At 34.5% G+C, this 21,200-nt stretch overlaps 2 protein-coding genes across 2 annotated transcripts in view; both read left to right on the forward strand.

Annotated features, from left to right (window-relative positions):
• Positions 1 to 3,694: 3,694 nt before the first annotated feature.
• The window catches only part of LOC143251871 (ras-related protein Rab-4B-like), a 45,093-nt gene continuing 27,587 nt past the window's right edge, over positions 3,695 to 21,200 (forward strand). Inside the window, exons 1-4 of the mRNA XM_076503178.1 lie at positions 3,695 to 3,899; positions 6,688 to 6,768; positions 7,152 to 7,269; positions 9,345 to 9,407. Of these exons, the coding sequence (XP_076359293.1) occupies positions 3,884 to 3,899; positions 6,688 to 6,768; positions 7,152 to 7,269; positions 9,345 to 9,407 (278 nt within the window). The 5' untranslated portion in view covers positions 3,695 to 3,883. The remainder of the gene's footprint in view (positions 3,900 to 6,687; positions 6,769 to 7,151; positions 7,270 to 9,344; positions 9,408 to 21,200) is intronic.
• Positions 9,789 to 13,331, forward strand: LOC143254437 (uncharacterized). Its single transcript, XM_076509626.1, has 3 exons — positions 9,789 to 9,863; positions 11,766 to 12,124; positions 12,839 to 13,331. The coding sequence occupies exons 1-3, from the start codon at positions 9,789 to 9,791 to the stop codon at positions 13,329 to 13,331; spliced, it is 927 nt and encodes a 308-aa protein (XP_076365741.1).

Raw genomic sequence — 21,200 nt, forward strand, 5'->3', positions numbered from 1 at the left:
AACATTTCAACTTTTTCATGTCATTTCCTATCAAGTGTGTAAACTCATGGATTCTTGTCTCTTACTGTCAATGGCCTCTGGATAAGATTTTCCAGGTAGGTATGTAGACGATCCCTAACACATTTGCGTCTCATTACCTTTACTCTTTTGCAATGTCATCTGCCTTCAGGGTTCGCCCATTTATAGGGGCTATTCTCCAAAGTTTCTATAGACGTAAGTGAACATTCCAACAGAAGTAAGTTGACTTGCTGGATAGTTCAGGATTTCTTTAAATAATACCTCCATTATGTCACCGAGAAAGAAGCCACTAATAGGTTCTCTTTACCATCTATCTGGATACTGAAAATAGCTCTTGTGATATGCCAGCAAGTTATGGTAAAGGAAAAATAATAGATATTAGAATAGATAAAACACTAAATTATAAGTTCAGTGCATCTACTTATCTTTTTTATTTTGCATTAAGATTGTTGAGAGGACTTCAAAACTATGTAGACGTTTTGGATGATGTAGAAATGATGTGTGATTTAAAAATTACCACATTTCTAAATTTCAAGTAATGTCTTGAATTTTCTGTTGTAAATATATAAGTGACTTAGTTAGCCATTTAATGAATATGCTACGTTGTTATTGGTTAATTACTGAGATAACATGTGCATTAGTCAGGCAGTTTGAGTTTGTGAGCTAGTTAGGAGAAGACGTTGTTTTAACAAGTAAGTAACTGTTTAGTTTCACTTGTGGGTTGGGCTTATCGTTTGGAGAAGTAGCACACTTTTTTTGTTAAGTAGACTTTGCATTCTTTTTTGAATTAAAGAATGAAATGAATGCACTTATATGCTGATTTTAGCAAATGTGAACGTAATTATTTAATAAATGATGGATAACTCTGGATAACAATATTATTTTGTTACCCTTACTGTCACAAGCTGTAAGAAACTAAAATTACAAAATCTAGCAATAATATTTTATTGTGGAAAGAATGGTTAGGCATAGGGATAAAAACGTTAACAAACAAGTAAAAAATTAATTGTTTTCACATATACGTGATATATATGAAAAATGGCACAAAAACAAGTCTAGGAAATAAAGCATATCTGATTTGTGTTGAGGTTTGGTTTAGTAATATAAACAGGTTATAGTACCTGAAAGATTGATTAACATGTCACACTATAAACCTGAAGGTCTATAGTTTACGTGATGTTGTATATTTTGTTTGGTCATAGGCACATGTTACCTGATTATAGTGCCCTAGCTTAAAAACAACAACATGAAATTCAGTTATACCTATAACGAAGTAATGCTAAATCTTTGAATAACCGAGATGTGGTGTTGAATTGAGTAATAGGACTGGATATCTTCTTTTGGTTAACTCTTCCTCATTCAAACTAAACTGACTAATTGTAAATTTCTTTAACATGCAAGAGCTCTTTCATTTACCCACTGCTACCGGTGCTGTCTACACGAATGATAAGTTTCGTAACAACATACAAAATGCCATATCCTTCAGGCATCATCTCATTAGTCACTGAACGATATTGCTGTAAACTTTATACAATGTGTCATACTGTGCAATAACCTTTATGGGTGTAAAAGATGTGCAGTACCCACTTCTAGAATACGATATTATTTAATAGAGAATAACAAGAGTAGACAGAACAAAATCGTTTTAAAGGTTTTCTTGAGGATGTCTTATCTGAAACCTGTACATATACAGAATAAATAGTAAATCCAGAATAAGTGCTTAATAATATCAAGAGATAGAAACATTGTGTATTTATGTACCACAAACCTATTTCAGAATTCTAGCAAAAGGTGAGACGTAAGAAATATTAAGCAAATAGCGACAGCAGTGTGAACGAACATACCAATTTTGGAAACTGACAGAAATTATGAAAAATAGTATCAAGTAGATATGTGGTAGGAGAACATGAGATTAAAGGACGGAATGCTGAATGCCTTAGAACTGATTTTTTAAAAAAGGTAATTTCTTGCAGAGATATACAAAATAGCTATAAGAAAACTAACTATTGTGAGATAGATTTTGTAGAATGCGAATGGCAGTATTCAAAGTATGACACTGAATAAATTGGAGATAACTTTTGAAGTAACATAAAAATTCTACACTAGGCCCAGGTGATGAACGTATTCGTAAGGTAAAACTCTGTAGAAGAGAAAGCAGGGCTAGTTGAAATAATTAGGAAATAACTCACATTAATTGAAATAATTGTCAAGAATGGAAAGGAATATGCAGAAGCAGGTTAGAAACTGTTCAAGAATAGTGTTTTCCAATACATCTTCATATTTTATCTCTTATTTGTTCGATTCTTATTCAATACAAACTAGATCAATTTGATCGACCACGTAATTACAATAAAAAACAAAAAAATCTAAATTAACACTTTTTCTTTCTAGAATTACTTCAAATTGTAGCAGGAATCAATATTTCTATACACAAAATAATTCAAAGCTTCTTAACCATATATAACTGTTTATAATTATTTTTTATTATTTTGTTACCTTTTGGACCGTGATTTTTAAAATTCCCGCCATATGAAGTGTTAAAATATACATACAAAATGTTACATTAAGTTACATAAAGCTCGTGCTACTCGAAATAAAGTCGAACTAACTTCGTTAGGTCTAAGAGTAACATTGAATTGTCGTAAAATCAGTTTAATTTTACATTTTTGTCTGATAAGAAGAAACGTATAATGATATTAATTTATATTTTTGTTTTAAAAAAGACAAAATGATGGCGTGAATAAAATTCATAAGTTCTTAATCTAACTAGCTGTTATTGATGTTATTATTACTTATGATTTGCGTCTAAACATTTGTTGTATTAATTAAGCAGTCCAATACATAAGAAATCAAACATTTAATACAAATTTGTTAATGTGCTTTTTATATTTATTAGCACTTACAGCACGAACAATAAATAATCGAAAAGTTTAAAAATATACATATCCGATGAACAGGCAGAATACGGATAATTTCCTTACATATCACACGTGAAAGTGACAGAAGTAAAAATTGTTTGAAATTGACGTTTTTATTGGAGCCCCTCACTTAATGGTATAATGGTATGTTTGCAAATTTTCAACGCTAGAAATCGAGTTGGGCAGAAACTCGTGGTGAGAAAATCACAGATGGTCCATTGGGTGGCTTTGTGATTAACTTCAAACAAATAAATAATACGTTTTTACTAGAACAATCGGGAGGAAATTGTGAAAAGGAAGGGAGCTTTTTCTAAACTCCTTCAACTTGTGAAATCAACAATAACAAAAATTTTGCTTTTCCCTCATCCAGTTTAATGCAATTGTTATTAGAAACAATGCTCATCATATATGCCATTATTGAATAGTCTAATCGAAAGCTGAAAAAAAGGTTCTCACTCTACAAATAAATCTATTTTGCTTTAAAATAAGATGTAAAACTATGTAAGATTTAACGCTGGTGTATTATAATTAACATGTGGGAATGATAACTTAAAAAAAGAAGTTTCAGAGCTCAAGTTAAATTAATTAATATGAAGTATGTAAAGTCAGATATTGTAACAATAAAATATCCATTAATTGCTAAATATTATTGCTCACTACTGGCCTGGTTTGTTTTATTATTATTCAAATATTTCACATAAATAATATATAATATATGTATTAAGAACTATGCTTTCGCTAGAGGGAAAGGTTGATAATAATTTTACATATGATTTCTAGGCTGGGTCAAGAGAATTTTGCAAAATAAGTGTATTATATGTGAAAGTCAATGTTAGTGTTAACATAAGTGAATTTAACTGTAAATATCAGTTAAGTTTTATAAAGATTTCTTCTTATTTGTTTTTCTGTATTAACTAATTTTGTTAGTAATTGCTTTTGCTTGTCCAATGTCGGAATCTTACGGTAAGGTGTCAGCTTTGACATATCATTAACCCTAGTTTCGTAATGTGTGATTTATAGCATAAATGCTATGAACTAATACAGGAAAATTAACACAGTCGAAATTGCAGATTAGATTTTAAATGATGGGTCATGATGAATTTTAGTAAAGTCAGTTTGATTTTACTTTCTTACGCAACAAAAATAAATATATAATGATATTAACTTGTGTTTGTTGTTTTAAACATAAAGGTGAATAAAATTCATGAGTTGTTAATCTAACTAGTTATTACATTACTAATGTTTTTTTACTTTCATTTATCAAACTGCTTTTTTCATGATGACTGCTTCATCAACACAAATGTTTAAACGCAAATCATAAAATAATAATATGTATTTCATATTTCAAAGTTGTCATTCTAGAGTACAGTTATCATTTCCTGTCATTGCAGCAATACTCGGTTGTGATTTACAATTAGAGGTTTTAAAAACTTAAGCCATGTTTATGTAGTCCCACTGGTAATTAGTAGTTAGATATTGTGTTAATTGTTGTATTTCTCTAGAAAAGGCAGCTAACATTCTATCAGATACATAAGAAATGATATGAAACAGAGGCTTGTGTTAAATAACTATGTGGCAAGCTGTCCTGTAGGATCTTTATTATGTGCTAGAATCCATGTCGAGACTTATGGCCACTGTGTGCCATAACATTTCATTTTGCAATGGTATTTAATACAAATGTCATAACTGTAAGTATGCACTCGTGTAACATAAACCTAATTGATGGCTTTTAGGTGTCAAAAAAACTCAAACATTCCCATTAACCTACTGAAAAAACACACACAAGTCTTTCTGGAAGATCAAAACACAAAAATAAAAATCTGATTAGAAAAATACAATTGACAGAATATTCAATGTGATAAGTGGCATCAGTGTAAAAATAATCTGTTCAGTGGGATATGTGTGTGTTTGTGAATATATGACAACATGAAAACTGTATTTAGTTTCAATACTATTGTTCATTAGACAATATGTTTCAGGGAAATTACTAAATATGTGAGTAGCAAAGGTACCAAACTGATACATAAATGCAGTTAGTTATAGATTATTTTAATTCTGTTGTATATATATATATATTACATATTTATGGCTCATTAATTTGAAACGTTTATTTTAATGTGTGATTGTTGTTTTGTAAAGATTCTATACATAGTTGTAAAAATGTATTGTTTTATTCTTAATGGAACTTCTACTTTTAATAGTATAGGCATAGTACTCACTATAGCAATGATACTCTATTTTAATAGTATAGGCCTAGTACTCACTATAGCAATTATACTCTATTTTAATAGTATAGGCCTAGTACTCACTATACCAATGATACATTATTTTAATAGTATAGGCCTAGAACTCACTATAGCAATGATACATTATTTTAATAGTATAGGCCTAGTACTCACTATAGCAATGATACATTATTTTAATAGTATAGGCCTAGTACTCACTATAGCAATGATACATTATTTTAATAGTATAGGCCTAGTACTCACTATAGCAATGATACATTATTTTAATAGTATAGGCCTAGTACTCACTATAGCAATGATACATTATTTTAATAGTATAGGTCTAGTACTCACTATACCAATGATACATTATTTTAATAGTATAGGCCTAGAACTCACTATAGCAATGATACATTATTTTAATAGTATAGGCCTAGTACTCACTATAGCAATGATACATTATTTTAATAGTATAGGCCTAGTACTCACTATAGAAATGATACTTTATTTTAATAGTATAGGTCTAGTACTCACTATACCAATGACACATTATTTTAATAGTATAGGTCTAGAACTCACTATAGCAATGATACATTATTTTAATAGTATAGGCCTAGTACTCACTATAGCAATGATACATTGTTTTAATAGTATAGGCCTAGAACTCACTATAGCAATGATACATTATTTTAATAGTATAGGCCTAGTACTCACTATTTGCAATGATACATTATTTTAATAGTATAGGCCTAGTACTCACTATTTGCAATGATACATTATTTTAATAGTATAGGCCTAGTACTCACTGTAGCAATGATACTTTATTTTAATAGTATAGGCCTAGTACTCACTATAGCAATGATACATTATTTTAATAGTATAGGCCTAGTACTCACTATACCAATGTTACTTTATTTTAATAGTATAGGCCTAGTACTCACTATAGCAATGATACTTTATTTCCCTTGACAACTTTAATAAAGTTAGTAATTCAAGTAGAAAAGCACCTTTTATTAAGAGTGACAAAAAATATGGTTTAAACTATTTCATCAATTACCATTGTGGTATTTTCAGCAGGTACTGCACATACTCCTATGATGTGAGCAACATGGAGGTATTTAAGTCACTCCTGTATTTGCTCAGTTACTCTTGAGAAATATAAACAATTAAACCTACTTTTTATTTTTCTAGAAAATCATAATTTTCTCTTCTATTCCAGTAAAAGTGCTGTTCTCCAATACTTCCAAATTGTTACTCAGTCTACAAGTCAATCAGTCGTTTAGAAAATATCAAAATCATGAAATATGTCATCTCATTCCATTATCTTAAGAATATAACACAAGGAAATTGGATGCCCTTATCTTATTAGTTCCTTGGATAATTTGAAACAGTTTAAGACTTGGTGATTTATTTATTAAACTTTATTTACTGTTGTTAGGAATATTATGTTTGAAAGTAAAACATTAATTGCATATTTTTATGAACTTATTGTAACTTGGAAGGAAACTGAAATATTTGTCTGTTAGATTTCCTTTTCAAATTTCTGGTTATTGGAAGTGCAGGCACTGGAAAGTCTTGTTTACTTCACCATTTTATTGAAAATAAATGTAAGTTGTGTATTTAATTTATTTTCGAATAATGTAGTGTAATTCCATTTTTTTTTTAAGAATTTGCTCTCATAATTGTATTTTTTGCTAGATAATCAGAAATAAAGCATCTTTTTTTACCTGATGTTATAACTTGGGAAAAATAAAATGAAAAACATTGCTTTTAAAGCTTTGGTGTTATGTATATTTTTATAACTAACTGTAGGTGTATATAATACATTAATATTGTTATGTTCCTAGTGCCTGTGTGAATTATTGTGAATAAATTGTACAAGTAATGCTGAATGAAAATTGATTATTTAGAAATTGTAATGATATTTAAATCCATGTAGATTGTAAGTGGTAGATACTTTTAGGCATGATGAAGTCGTGTTTTTCTTTAGTTAAAGCTGATTCAAGTCACACAATTGGTGTTGAGTTTGGGTCAAGAGTGGTGAATGTTGGAGGTCGGTCAGTAAAGCTACAGATATGGGACACTGCAGGTCAAGAGCTTCAGGTCAGGTGCATTTTGTAATTCTTGAGAAAGATAAAAGTAATAGACCCTTTGTCTGTCGAGGTCTCTTCCATTTATCCAAACTAGTGAAAGCAAATAAACCAAAACTAGATTTCATCTTTAATATCTACACACTTATACAAGTAATGCTGAAACAATTTAGAGTAACGCATGCATAATACCATAAAGTAAGCCACTGTACAATCATTTAACTCGAAGTACTGTCTTTCCAAAGAAACATTCCATATTTGACTTCCAAAGCTTAAACTGTTTCTCCATTTTGTATTTCCATTCTATAAATTATTGTCACATTATTCAAGTTGCTAAGAGCTTGAAACATGCTATTCAGTACACCATATTATATTCTTTCCTCCAAAGAAAGTAAGGAAATCAGAGTTTTGCAGCTGGTTATTTTGGTTGTTTTTTTCCTCAAACCAGTTGTAATTTTAATAAATTACCCCTACCTTCTTTGCTTTGTGTTGTTATTTTTCAGGTATAGTAGTTTATTTAAAGCTTTAATATAATTGCACTTGATTTCTTTGAACATTTTTTCATGAAAATTACAAGCCCATTTAAAGACTAAGATTGTATCAGTAATCAGTATTTTGTTTTTTTCCACCTACTGCAATATTCCTTCATACTTTTCATGTATCAACTACCACTAATCTAATCCTTTCTACATTTTTATAACTTACACTTCCTGGTCAGTCTCTAAAGATACCTTATCCAAAGAGGGCACTGGTGATTATGTTCTTCCATGAATTTCTTCTTATTGAGGCACAAAAAAGTTCTAATGTTGCTACCTTTATCAGTTTAGACAGACTTGTGATGGTAGTCAGTCTCTCCTTCATTTAGTCTTTCCAGTTACAGTCACACTTTCAATTTCTTCTTTCCTTGTAACGGTCTTAGAATCTCTCTTTCTCTGGTATTAGTCAACATGTTCCTTCTGTAACACCCTTATTTCAGGTGTGACATGTCCAACATACCTTCTGAATGTGCCTTAAGAACTAGAATCTAATCATTTTAATTATCTTTTCCATACTTAACAGTATTTTCCAACATGCTGATGCATATGTTAGGACTGATATAATACAATAATCCATAACTCTCCATGTTGTCCCCATGGAAATCTTACTATTTATAAATAACTTTACCACTTCTATTCTCTGCTTTAATGACCACATTTACCATTTGATGTTGTCCAGCTACCAGGTAGTCAAACTTATTGTCCTACCTTATCTGTTTCTCCTTGGGTCACTCTGAAATAAATGCTCTTCACTTAGCATCACCATAATTTTGGAAATAGTGCAGTTAAAGTTATCCAAGTTATTGATGTAAGTAGTAAATCATTAATGTCCCAGATGTGAGTAGTAAATCATAAATGTCCCAGGATCGACTTCTGAGAAACTTTATTTACATTTTCCCAGTCTTAAAATAATTTGCCACCAACATTTTTGCCAATTTTTATCTACGTCTGAAATTTTACAAAACTTCCGTGAATGGGTATTTGTGTATTATTGTGCATTTTTTGCATTATACAAGTATGTTTAATATATCTTATATTTAAGGTTTAATTTGCTAATGCATAAAGTTAGTAGTTGTTTACTAAGCCTGATGAGTTTGGTCACTACAAATACAGATGTTTTATGAAGACTTTTCTAATAATTGTAGAAGCAACAGAGCACATCACTGTTACATGTAAACGTTCTTCTTACAACAGGCAACTTCAACAGAGTATTAATAACAACATGGTGGTTGATTCAACAATAATTCATGATATTGTTATAAGAAATTAAGAAAAGGTCAAATCTCTGTATAATGTTTCACCCACAGAATAAGTGCTTAAGAATGTCAACTGAGTTTTGGGGACAAATCACGCCTATTTGGTCAGCTTTGTATCATGTACAGTTCTTTATGAGTGAAAGAACTTCTTTCAATTCTTTCTGCTGTTTATGTAAAAAATTATTTTAAAGTTTTTCTTGAAGACAAAATGTTTAAAAATTATTTGAGTTTAATAAAAGTGCTTAATATTTAATATATGAAGATATTATATCTACTGTTTTTAAGTAAACATATATTGCAGGTCTGTCACCAGAAGCTATTACAGAGGGGCTGCTGGTGCCTTATTAGTGTATGACATCACCAGGTAACAACTAAGGTTTACTTATTCATTTGAAACTGTTTATTGTTCACCAGTAGTCTATTGATTAATTAAGTTCCAGGTTATTTAATCTAATATTTACCTTCAGACAACAAAAAAAGCTGTTCATATATAAACAATATCTTAAAATGTAATTTCTGGCAACTTAAAGTAACATATTAGAATAATAGTCCTCTTGGTATTGACATGTGCTACCTCTTGGTGCTGACATGTGCTACTTTTGATAACTTTTATAAAGTTTGTAAAACAGTGATGTGAGTGAACCTTTTTAAACTTCTTTATAGTATCCAAAAAATTAAATTCGGAGAAGACACGGATGGATCGCATCACTTTATATGCAAGGGGTGGGTGAGTGTAGATAGTACCATGTATTGTAAGAAGACATTTATTTGGGGAATGAACCTGCCTTCTTTTAGAGCCCTCTTTCTGACAGTCATTTTTGTATGTAATGGTTTTGCATATAATTTTCATCATGTGCTTATGACATCTAGGGATCCTGTATTGTCATCTTGTTTGGTTTTAATATCTGTCCCCAGTATTCAAATTTTGAGATTGTTACTAGATGTGATGTCTCTTCCTAGTTAAGATGACTGGACTATCATTTTTGATTATTTCATTCAGTCGTTTCTTGTGCTAGAAATGTTTGGTGGGTATTACATGTTGTGGAATCAGTATAACATTGCAGTCATTGACATGCCCTATATGACCATGAGATTCATTCAGAACTGTATGTACCTTAAACTCTCACATGAACAGTCTAGCCAGGTCATGTAATGGTTTTAGTTACTGTGAATACTCAACACTGCATTTACATCTTAAAAATTTTGCATATTCAAATATGAAGTGCCAGAACCAGTAAAATGTTTTATACACAGAGAATGAATTTATCCCCTAGTCAGTATTTCAGATGATTTATAGGCCAAAACATTATATATTATATTTCTTGTTACATTGCATTGTTGTGGATGTTTTAACATATTGTGTACAATAGGTAAGAAACTTTACATGTGTTATGGATTTAGTAATGAGTCAATCTCAAGTTAGAAAACCTGAGTGCTGTTTACATTCCCTGTGTATTGGTTGGTTGTATTCTGTTATTATTTTTTTATTTAACTTTTATTTGTATAATTAAACTTTGGGTTACAATGAACTGCTTATTTGAACAGTTCCAATCATATTGATTTAGATAGAAGAATCAGGTGTTACATCACAAGCTACAACTTGAAGACAAACAGCAAAGTGGAATATGTTGGGACATAGCTAGCATTAGGGTGTTACTTCACAAGCTACAACTTGAAGACAAACAGCAAAGTGGAATATGTTGAGACATAGCTAGCATTAGGGTATTACTTCACAAGCTACAACTTGAAGACAAACAGCAAAGTGGAATATGTTGGGACATAGCTAGCATTAGGGTATTACTTCACAAGCTACAACTTGAAGACAAACAGCAAAGTGGAATATGTTGGGACATAGGTAGCATAAGGGTATTACTCACAAGCTACAACTTGAAGACAAACAGCAAAGTGGAATATGTTGGGACATAGCTAGCATTAGTGTATTACTCACAAGCTACAACTTGAAGACAAACAGCAAAGTGGAATATGTTGGGACATAGCTAGCATTAGGGTATTACTCACAAGCTACAACTTGAAGACAAACAGCAAAGTGGAATATGTTGGGACATAGCTAGCATTAGGGTATTACTCACAAGCTACAACTTGAAGACAAACAGCAAAGTGGAATATGTTGGGACATAGCTAGCATTAGGGTATTACTCACAAGCTACAACTTGAAGACAAACAGCAAAGTGGAATATGTTGGGACATAGCTAGCATTAGGGTATTACTCACAAGCTACAACTTGAAGACAAACATCAAAGTGGAATATGTTGGGACATAGCTAGCATTAGGGTATTACTCACAAGCTACAACTTGAAGACAAACAGCAAAGTGGAATATGTTGGGACATAGCTAGCATTAGGGTATTACTCACAAGCTACAACTTGAAGACAAACAGCAAAGTGGAATATGTTGGGACATAGCTAGCATTAGGGTATTACTTCACAAGCTACAACTTGAAGACAAACAGCAAAGTGGAATATGTTGGGACATAGCTAGCATTAGGGTATTACTTCACAAGCTACAACTTGAAGACAAACATCAAAGTGGAATATGTTGGGACATAGCTAGCATTAGGGTATTACTTCACAAGCTACAACTTGAAGACAAACATCAAAGTGGATTATGTTGGGACATAGTTAGCATTAGGTGTATTAATTCACAAGCTACAACTTGAAGACAAACAGGAAAGTGGAATATATTGGGACATAGCTAGCATTAGGGTTTAATTTACAAGCTACAACTTGAAGACAAACAGCAAAGTGGAATATGTTGGGACATAGCTAGCATTAGGGTATTACTTCACAAGCTACAACTTGAAGACAAACATCAAAGTGGAATATGTTGGGACATAGCTAGCATTAGGGTATTATTTCACAAGCTACAACTTGAAGACAAACAGCAAAGTGGAATATGTTGGGACATAGCTAGCATTAGGGTATTACTTCACAAGCTACAACTTGAAGACAAACATCAAAGTGGAATATGTTGGGACATAGCTAGCATTAGGGTATTACTTCACAAGCTACAACTTGAAGACAAACATCAAAGTGGAATATGTTGGGACATAGCTAGCATTAGGTATTAATTTACAAGCTACAACTTGAAGACAAACAGCAAAGTGGAGTATGTTGGGACATAGCTAGCATTAGTGTATTACTCACAAGCTACAACTTGAAGACAAACAGCAAAGTGGAATATGTTGGGTCATAGCTAGCATTAGGGTATTACTCACAAGCTAAAACTTGAAGACAAACAGCAAAGTGGAATATGTTGGGACATAGCTAGCATTAGGGTATTACTCACAAGCTACAACTTGAAGACAAACAGCAAAGTGGAATATGTTGGGACATAGCTAGCATTAGGGTATTACTCACAAGCTACAACTTGAAGACAAACAGCAAAGTGGAATATGTTGGGACATAGCTAGCATTAGGGTATTACTTCACAAGCTACAACTTGAAGACAAACAGCAAAGTGGAATATGTTGGGACATAGCTAGCATTAGGGTATTACTTCACAAGCTACAACTTGAAGACAAACAGCAAAGTGGAATATGTTGGGACATAGCTAGCATTAGTGTATTACTCACAAGCTACAACTTGAAGACAAACAGCAAAGTGGAATATGTTGGGACATAGTTAGCATTAGGGTATTACTTCACAAGCTACAACTTGAAGACAAACAGCAAAGTGGAATATGTTGGGACATAGCTTGCATTAGAATATTGCTCCACAAGCTATAACTTGAAGACAAACATCAAAGTGGAATATGTTGGGACATAGCTAGCATTAGGGTATTACTTCACAAGCTACAACTTGAAGACAAACAGCAAAGTGGAATATGTTGGGACATAGCTAGCATTAGTGTATTACTTCACAAGCTACAACTTGAAGACAAACAGCAAAGTGGAATATGTTGGGACATAGCTAGCATTAGTGTATTACTTCACAAGCTACAACTTGAAGACAAACAGCAAAGTGGAATATGTTGGGACATAGCTAGCATTAGGGTATTAATTCACAAGCTACAACTTGAAGACAAACAGCAAAGTGGAATATGTTGGGACATAGCTAGCATTAGGGTATTAATTCACAAGCTACAACTTGAAGACAAACAGCAAAGTGGAATATGTTGGGACATAGCTAGCATTAGGGTATTACTTCACAAGCTACAACTTGAAGACAAACAGCAAAGTGGAATATGTTGGGACATAGCTAGCATTAGGGTATTACTCACAAGCTACAACTTGAAGACAAACAGCAAAGTGGAATATGTTGGGACATAGCTAGCATTAGGGTATTACTCACAAGCTACAACTTGAAGACAAACAGCAAAGTGGAATATGTTGGGACATAGCTAGCATTAGGGTATTACTTCACAAGCTACAACTTGAAGACAAACAGCAAAGTGGAATATGTTGGGACATAGCTAGCATTAGGGTATTACTCACAAGCTACAACTTGAAGACAAACAGCAAAGTGGAATATGTTGGGACATAGCTAGCATTAGGGTATTACTCACAAGCTACAACTTGAAGACAAACAGCAAAGTGGAATATGTTGGGACATAGCTAGCATTAGTGTATTACTTCACAAGCTACAACTTGAAGACAAACAGCAAAGTGGAATATGTTGGGACATAGCTAGCATTAGTGTATTACTCACAAGCTACAACTTGAAGACAAACAGCAAAGTGGAATATGTTGGGACATAGCTAGCATTAGGGTATTACTCACAAGCTACAACTTGAAGACAAACAGCAAAGTGGAATATGTTGGGACATAGCTAGCATTAGGGTATTACTCACAAGCTACAACTTGAAGACAAACAGCAAAGTGGAATATGTTGGGACATAGCTAGCATTAGGGTATTACATTCACAAGCTACAACTTGAAGACAAACAGCAAAGTGGAATATGTTGGGACATAGCTAGCATTAGGGTATTACTCACAAGCTACAACTTGAAGACAAACAGCAAAGTGGAATATGTTGGGACATAGCTAGCATTAGGGTATTACTTCACAAGCTACAACTTGAAGACAAACAGCAAAGTGGAATATGTTGGGACATAGCTAGCATTAGGGTATTACTTCACAAGCTACAACTTGAAGACAAACAGCAAAGTGGAATATGTTGGGACATAGCTAGCATTAGTATTACTTCACAAGCTACAACTTGAAGACAAACAGCAAAGTGGAATATGTTGGGACATAGCTAGCATTAGGGTATTACTCACAAGCTACAACTTGAAGACAAACAGCAAAGTGGAATATGTTGGGACATAGCTAGCATTAGGGTATTACTCACAAGCTACAACTTGAAGACAAACAGCAAAGTGGAATATGTTGGGACATAGCTAGCATTAGGGTATTACTCACAAGCTACAACTTGAAGACAAACAGCAAAGTGGAATATGTTGGGACATAGCTAGCATTAGGGTATTACTCACAAGCTACAACTTGAAGACAAACAGCAAAGTGGAATATGTTGGGACATAGCTAGCATTAGGGTATTACTCACAAGCTACAACTTGAAGACAAACAGCAAAGTGGAATATGTTGGGACATAGCTAGCATTAGGGTTATTACTCACAAGCTACAACTTGAAGACAAACAGCAAAGTGGAATATGTTGGGACATAGCTAGCATTAGGGTATTACTCACAAGCTACAACTTGAAGACAAACAGCAAAGTGGAATATGTTGGGACATAGCTAGCATTAGGGTATTACTCACAAGCTACAACTTGAAGACAAACAGCAAAGTGGAATATGTTGGGACATAGCTAGCATTAGGGTATTACTCACAAGCTACAACTTGAAGACAAACAGCAAAGTGGAATATGTTGGGACATAGCTAGCATTAGGGTATTACTTCACAAGCTACAACTTGAAGACAAACAGCAAAGTGGAATATGTTGGGACATAGCTAGCATTAGGGTATTACTTCACAAGCTACAACTTGAAGACAAACAGCAAAGTGGAATATGTTGGGACATAGCTAGCATTAGGGTATTACTTCACAAGCTACAACTTGAAGACAAACAGCAAAGTGGAATATGTTGGGACATAGCTAGCATTAGGGTATTACTCACAAGCTACAACTTGAAGACAAACAGCAAAGTGGAATATGTTGGGACATAGCTAGCATTAGGGTATTACTCACAAGCTACAACTTGAAGACAAACAGCAAAGTGGAATATGTTGGGACATAGCTAGCATTAGGGTATTACTCACAAGCTACAACTTGAAGACAAACAGCAAAGTGGAATATGTTGGGACATAGCTAGCATTAGGGTATTACTCACAAGCTACAACTTGAAGACAAACAGCAAAGTGGAATATGTTGGGACATAGCTAGCATTAGGGTATTACTCACAAGCTACAACTTGAAGACAAACAGCAAAGTGGAATATGTTGGGACATAGCTAGCATTAGGGTATTACTTCACAAGCTACAACTTGAAGACAAACAGCAAAGTGGAATATGTTGGGACATAGCTAGCATTAGGGTATTACTTCACAAGCTACAACTTGAAGACAAACAGCAAAGTGGAATATGTTGGGACATAGCTAGCATTAGGGTATTACTCACAAGCTACAACTTGAAGACAAACAGCAAAGTGGAATATGTTGGGACATAGCTAGCATTAGGGTATTACTTCACAAGCTACAACTTGAAGACAAACAGCAAAGTGGAATATGTTGGGACATAGCTAGCATTAGGGTATTACTCACAAGCTACAACTTGAAGACAAACAGCAAAGTGGAATATGTTGGGACATAGCTAGCATTAGGGTATTACTTCACAAGCTACAACTTGAAGACAAACAGCAAAGTGGAATATGTTGGGACATAGCTAGCATTAGGGTATTACTCACAAGCTACAACTTGAAGACAAACAGCAAAGTGGAATATGTTGGGACATAGCTAGCATTAGGGTATTACTCACAAGCTACAACTTGAAGACAAACAGCAAAGTGGAATATGTTGGGACATAGCTAGCATTAGGGTATTATTACAAACAGCAAAGTGGAATATGTTCATAGCTACAAGCTACAACTTGAAGACAAACAGCAAAGTGGAATATGTTGGGACATAGCTAGCATTAGGGTATTACTTCACAAGCTACAACTTGAAGACAAACAGCAAAGTGGAATATGTTGGGACATAGCTAGCATTAGGGTATTACTCACAAGCTACAACTTGAAGACAAACAGCAAAGTGGAATATGTTGGGACATAGCTAGCATTAGGGTATTACTCACAAGCTACAACTTGAAGACAAACAGCAAAGTGGAATATGTTGGGACATAGCTAGCATTAGGGTATTACTCACAAGCTACAACTTGAAGACAAACAGCAAAGTGGAATATGTTGGGACATAGCTAGCATTAGGGTATTACTCACAAGCTACAACTTGAAGACAAACAGCAAAGTGGAATATGTTGGGACATAGCTAGCATTAGGGTATTACTCACAAGCTACAACTTGAAGACAAACAGCAAAGTGGAATATGTTGGGACATAGCTAGCATTAGGGTATTACTTCACAAGCTACAACTTGAAGACAAACAGCAAAGTGGAATATGTTGGGACATAGCTAGCATTAGGGTATTACTCACAAGCTACAACTTGAAGACAAACAGCAAAGTGGAATATGTTGGGACATAGCTAGCATTAGGGTATTACTTCACAAGCTACAACTTGAAGACAAACAGCAAAGTGGAATATGTTGGGACATAGCTAGCATTAGGGTATTACTCACAAGCTACAACTTGAAGACAAACAGCAAAGTGGAATATGTTGGGACATAGCTAGCATTAGGGTATTACTCACAAGCTACAACTTGAAGACAAACAGCAAAGTGGAATATGTTGGGACATAGCTAGCATTAGGGTATTACTCACAAGCTACAACTTGAAGACAAACAGCAAAGTGGAATATGTTGGGACATAGCTAGCATTAGGGTATTACTTCACAAGCTACAACTTGAAGACAAACAGCAAAGTGGAATATGTTGGGACATAGCTAGCATTAGGGTATTACTTCACAAGCTACAACTTGAAGACAAACAGCAAAGTGGAATATGTTGGGACATAGCTAGCATTAGGGTATTACTCACAAGCTACAACTTGAAGACAAACAGCAAAGTGGAATATGTTGGGACATAGCTAGCATTAGGGTATTACTTCACAAGCTACAACTTGAAGACAAACAGCAAAGTGGAATATGTTGGGACATAGCTAGCATTAGGGTATTACTTCACAAGCTACAACTTGAAGACAAACAGCAAAGTGGAATATGTTGGGACATAGCTAGCATTAGGGTATTACTCACAAGCTACAACTTGAAGACAAACAGCAAAGTGGAATATGTTGGGACATAGCTAGCATTAGGGTATTACTCACAAGCTACAACTTGAAGACAAACAGCAAAGTGGAATATGTTGGGACATAGCTAGCATTAGGGTATTACTCACAAGCTACAACTTGAAGACAAACAGCAAAGTGGAATATGTGACATAGCTAGCATTAGGGACATAGCTAGCAGTGGAATATGTTGGGACATACTTCACAAGGGTATTACAACTTGCTACAAGACAAACAGCAAAGTGGAATATGTTGGGACATAGCTAGCATTAGGGTATTACTCACAAGCTACAACTTGAAGACAAACAGCAAAGTGGAATATGTTGGGACATAGCTAGCATTAGGGTATTACTTCACAAGCTACAACTTGAAGACAAACAGCAAAGTGGAATATGTTGGGACATAGCTAGCATTAGGGTATTACTCACAAGCTACAACTTGAAGACAAACAGCAAAGTGGAATATGTTGGGACATAGCTAGCATTAGGGTATTACTCACAAGCTACAACTTGAAGACAAACAGCAAAGTGGAATATGTTGGGACATAGCTAGCATTAGGGTATTACTCACAAGCTACAACTTGAAGACAAACAGCAAAGTGGAATATGTTGGGACATAGCTAGCATTAGGGTATTACTCACAAGCTACAACTTGAAGACAAACAGCAAAGTGGAATATGTTGGGACATAGCTAGCATTAGGGTATTACTTCACAAGCTACAACTTGAAGACAAACAGCAAAGTGGAATATGTTGGGACATAGCTAGCATTAGGGTATTACTCACAAGCTACAACTTGAAGACAAACAGCAAAGTGGAATATGTTGGGACATAGCTAGCATTAGGGTATTAGGTATTCACAAGCTACAACTTGAAGACAAACAGCAAAGTGGAATATGTTGGGACATAGCTAGCATTAGGGTATTACTCACAAGCTACAACTTGAAGACAAACAGCAAAGTGGAATATGTTGGGACATAGCTAGCATTAGGGTATTACTTCACAAGCTACAACTTGAAGACAAACAGCAAAGTGGAATATGTTGGGACATAGCTAGCATTAGGGTATTACTTCACAAGCTACAACTTGAAGACAAACAGCAAAGTGGAATATGTTGGGACATAGCTAGCATTAGGGTATTACTCACAAGCTACAACTTGAAGACAAACAGCAAAGTGGAATATGTTGGGACATAGCTAGCATTAGGGTATTACTCACAAGCTACAACTTGAAGACAAACAGCAAAGTGGAATATGTTGGGACATAGCTAGCATTAGGGTATTACTTCACAAGCTACAACTTGAAGACAAACAGCAAAGTGGAATATGTTGGGACATAGCTAGCATTAGGGTATTACTCACAAGCTACAACTTGAAGACAAACAGCAAAGTGGAATATGTTGGGACATAGCTAGCATTAGGGTATTACTCACAAGCTACAACTTGAAGACAAACAGCAAAGTGGAATATGTTGGGACATAGCTAGCATTAGGGTATTACTTCACAAGCTACAACTTGAAGACAAACAGCAAAGTGGAATATGTTGGGACATAGCTAGCATTAGGGTATTACTTCACAAGCTACAACTTGAAGACAAACAGCAAAGTGGAATATGTTGGGACATAGCTAGCATTAGGGTATTACTTCACAAGCTACAACTTGAAGACAAACAGCAAAGTGGAATATGTTGGGACATAGCTAGCATTAGGTATTATCACAAGCTACAACTTGAAGACAAACAGCAAAGTGGAATATGTTGGGACATAGCTAGCATTAGGGTATTACTCACAAGCCACAACTTGAAGACAAACAGCAAAGTGGAATATGTTGGGACATAGCTAGCATTAGGGTATTACTCACAAGCTACAACTTGAAGACAAACAGCAAAGTGGAATATGTTGGGACATAGCTAGCATTAGGGTATTACTCACAAGCTACAACTTGAAGACAAACAGCAAAGTGGAATATGTTGGGACATAGCTAGCATTAGGGTATTATTAGCAAAGTGGAATATGTTCATAGCTAGCATTAGGGTATTACTTCACAAGCTACAACTTGAAGACAAACAGCAAAGTGGAATATGTTGGGACATAGCTAGCATTAGGGTATTACTTCACAAGCTACAACTTGAAGACAAACAGCAAAGTGGAATATGTTGGGACATAGCTAGCATTAGGGTATTACTCACAAGCTACAACTTGAAGACAAACAGCAAAGTGGAATATGTTGGGACATAGCTAGCATTAGGGTATTACTTCACAAGCTACAACTTGAAGACAAACAGCAAAGTGGAATATGTTGGGACATAGCTAGCATTAGGGTATTACTCACAAGCTACAACTTGAAGACAAACAGCAAAGTGGAATATGTTGGGACATAGCTAGCATTAGGGTATTACTCACAAGCTACAACTTGAAGACAAACAGCAAAGTGGAATATGTTGGGACATAGCTAGCATTAGGGTATTACTCACAAGCTACAACTTGAAGACAAACAGCAAAGTGGAATATGTTGGGACATAGCTAGCATTAGGGTATTACTTCACAAGCTACAACTTGAAGACAAACAGCAAAGTGGAATATGTTGGGACATAGCTAGCATTAGGGTATTACTTCACAAGCTACAACTTGAAGACAAACAGCAAAGTGGAATATGTTGGGACATAGCTAGCATTAGGGTATTACTTCACAAGCTACAACTTGAAGACAAACAGCAAAGTGGAATATGTTGGGACATAGCTAGCATTAGGGTATTACTTCACAAGCTACAACTTGAAGACAAACAGCAAAGTGGAATATGTTGGGACATAGCTAGCATTAGGGTATTACTTCACAAGCTACAACTTGAAGACAAACAGCAAAGTGGAATATGTTGGGACATAGCTAGCATTAGGGTATTACTTCACAAGCTACAACTTGAAGACAAACAGCAAAGTGGAATATGTTGGGACATAGCTAGCATTAGGGTATTACTTCACAAGCTACAACTTGAAGACAAACAGCAAAGTGGAATATGTTGGGACATAGCTAGCATTAGGGTATTACTTCACAAGCTACAACTTGAAGACAAACAGCAAAGTGGAATATGTTGGGACATAGCTAGCATTAGGGTATTACTCACAAGCTACAACTTGAAGACAAACAGCAAAGTGGAATATGTTGGGACATAGCTAGCATTAGGGTATTATTCACAAGCTACAACTTGAAGACAAACAGCAAAGTGGAATATGTTGGGACATAGCTAGCATTAGGGTATTACTCACAAGCTACAACTTGAAGACAAACAGCAAAGTGGAATATGTTGGGACATAGCTAGCATTAGGGTATTACTTCACAAGCTACAACTTGAAGACAAACAGCAAAGTGGAATATGTTGGGACATAGCTAGCATTAGGGTATTACTTCACAAGCTACAACTTGAAGACAAACAGCAAAGTGGAATATGTTGGGACATAGCTAGCATTAGGGTATTACTTCACAAGCTACAACTTGAAGACAAACAGCAAAGTGGAATATGTTGGGACATAGCTAGCATTAGGGTATTACTTCACAAGCTACAACTTGAAGACAAACAGCAAAGTGGAATATGTTGGGACATAGCTAGCATTAGGGTATTACTTCACAAGCTACAACTTGAAGACAAACAGCAAAGTGGAATATGTTGGGACATAGCTAGCATTAGGGTATTACTTCACAAGCTACAACTTGAAGACAAACAGCAAAGTGGAATATGTTGGGACATAGCTAGCATTAGGGTATTACTTCACAAGCTACAACTTGAAGACAAACAGCA

The sequence above is a fragment of the Tachypleus tridentatus genome, chromosome 6, assembly GCF_004210375.1.
Source record: "Tachypleus tridentatus isolate NWPU-2018 chromosome 6, ASM421037v1, whole genome shotgun sequence".
In the NCBI taxonomy this organism is placed as follows: Eukaryota; Metazoa; Arthropoda; class Merostomata; order Xiphosura; family Limulidae; genus Tachypleus; species Tachypleus tridentatus.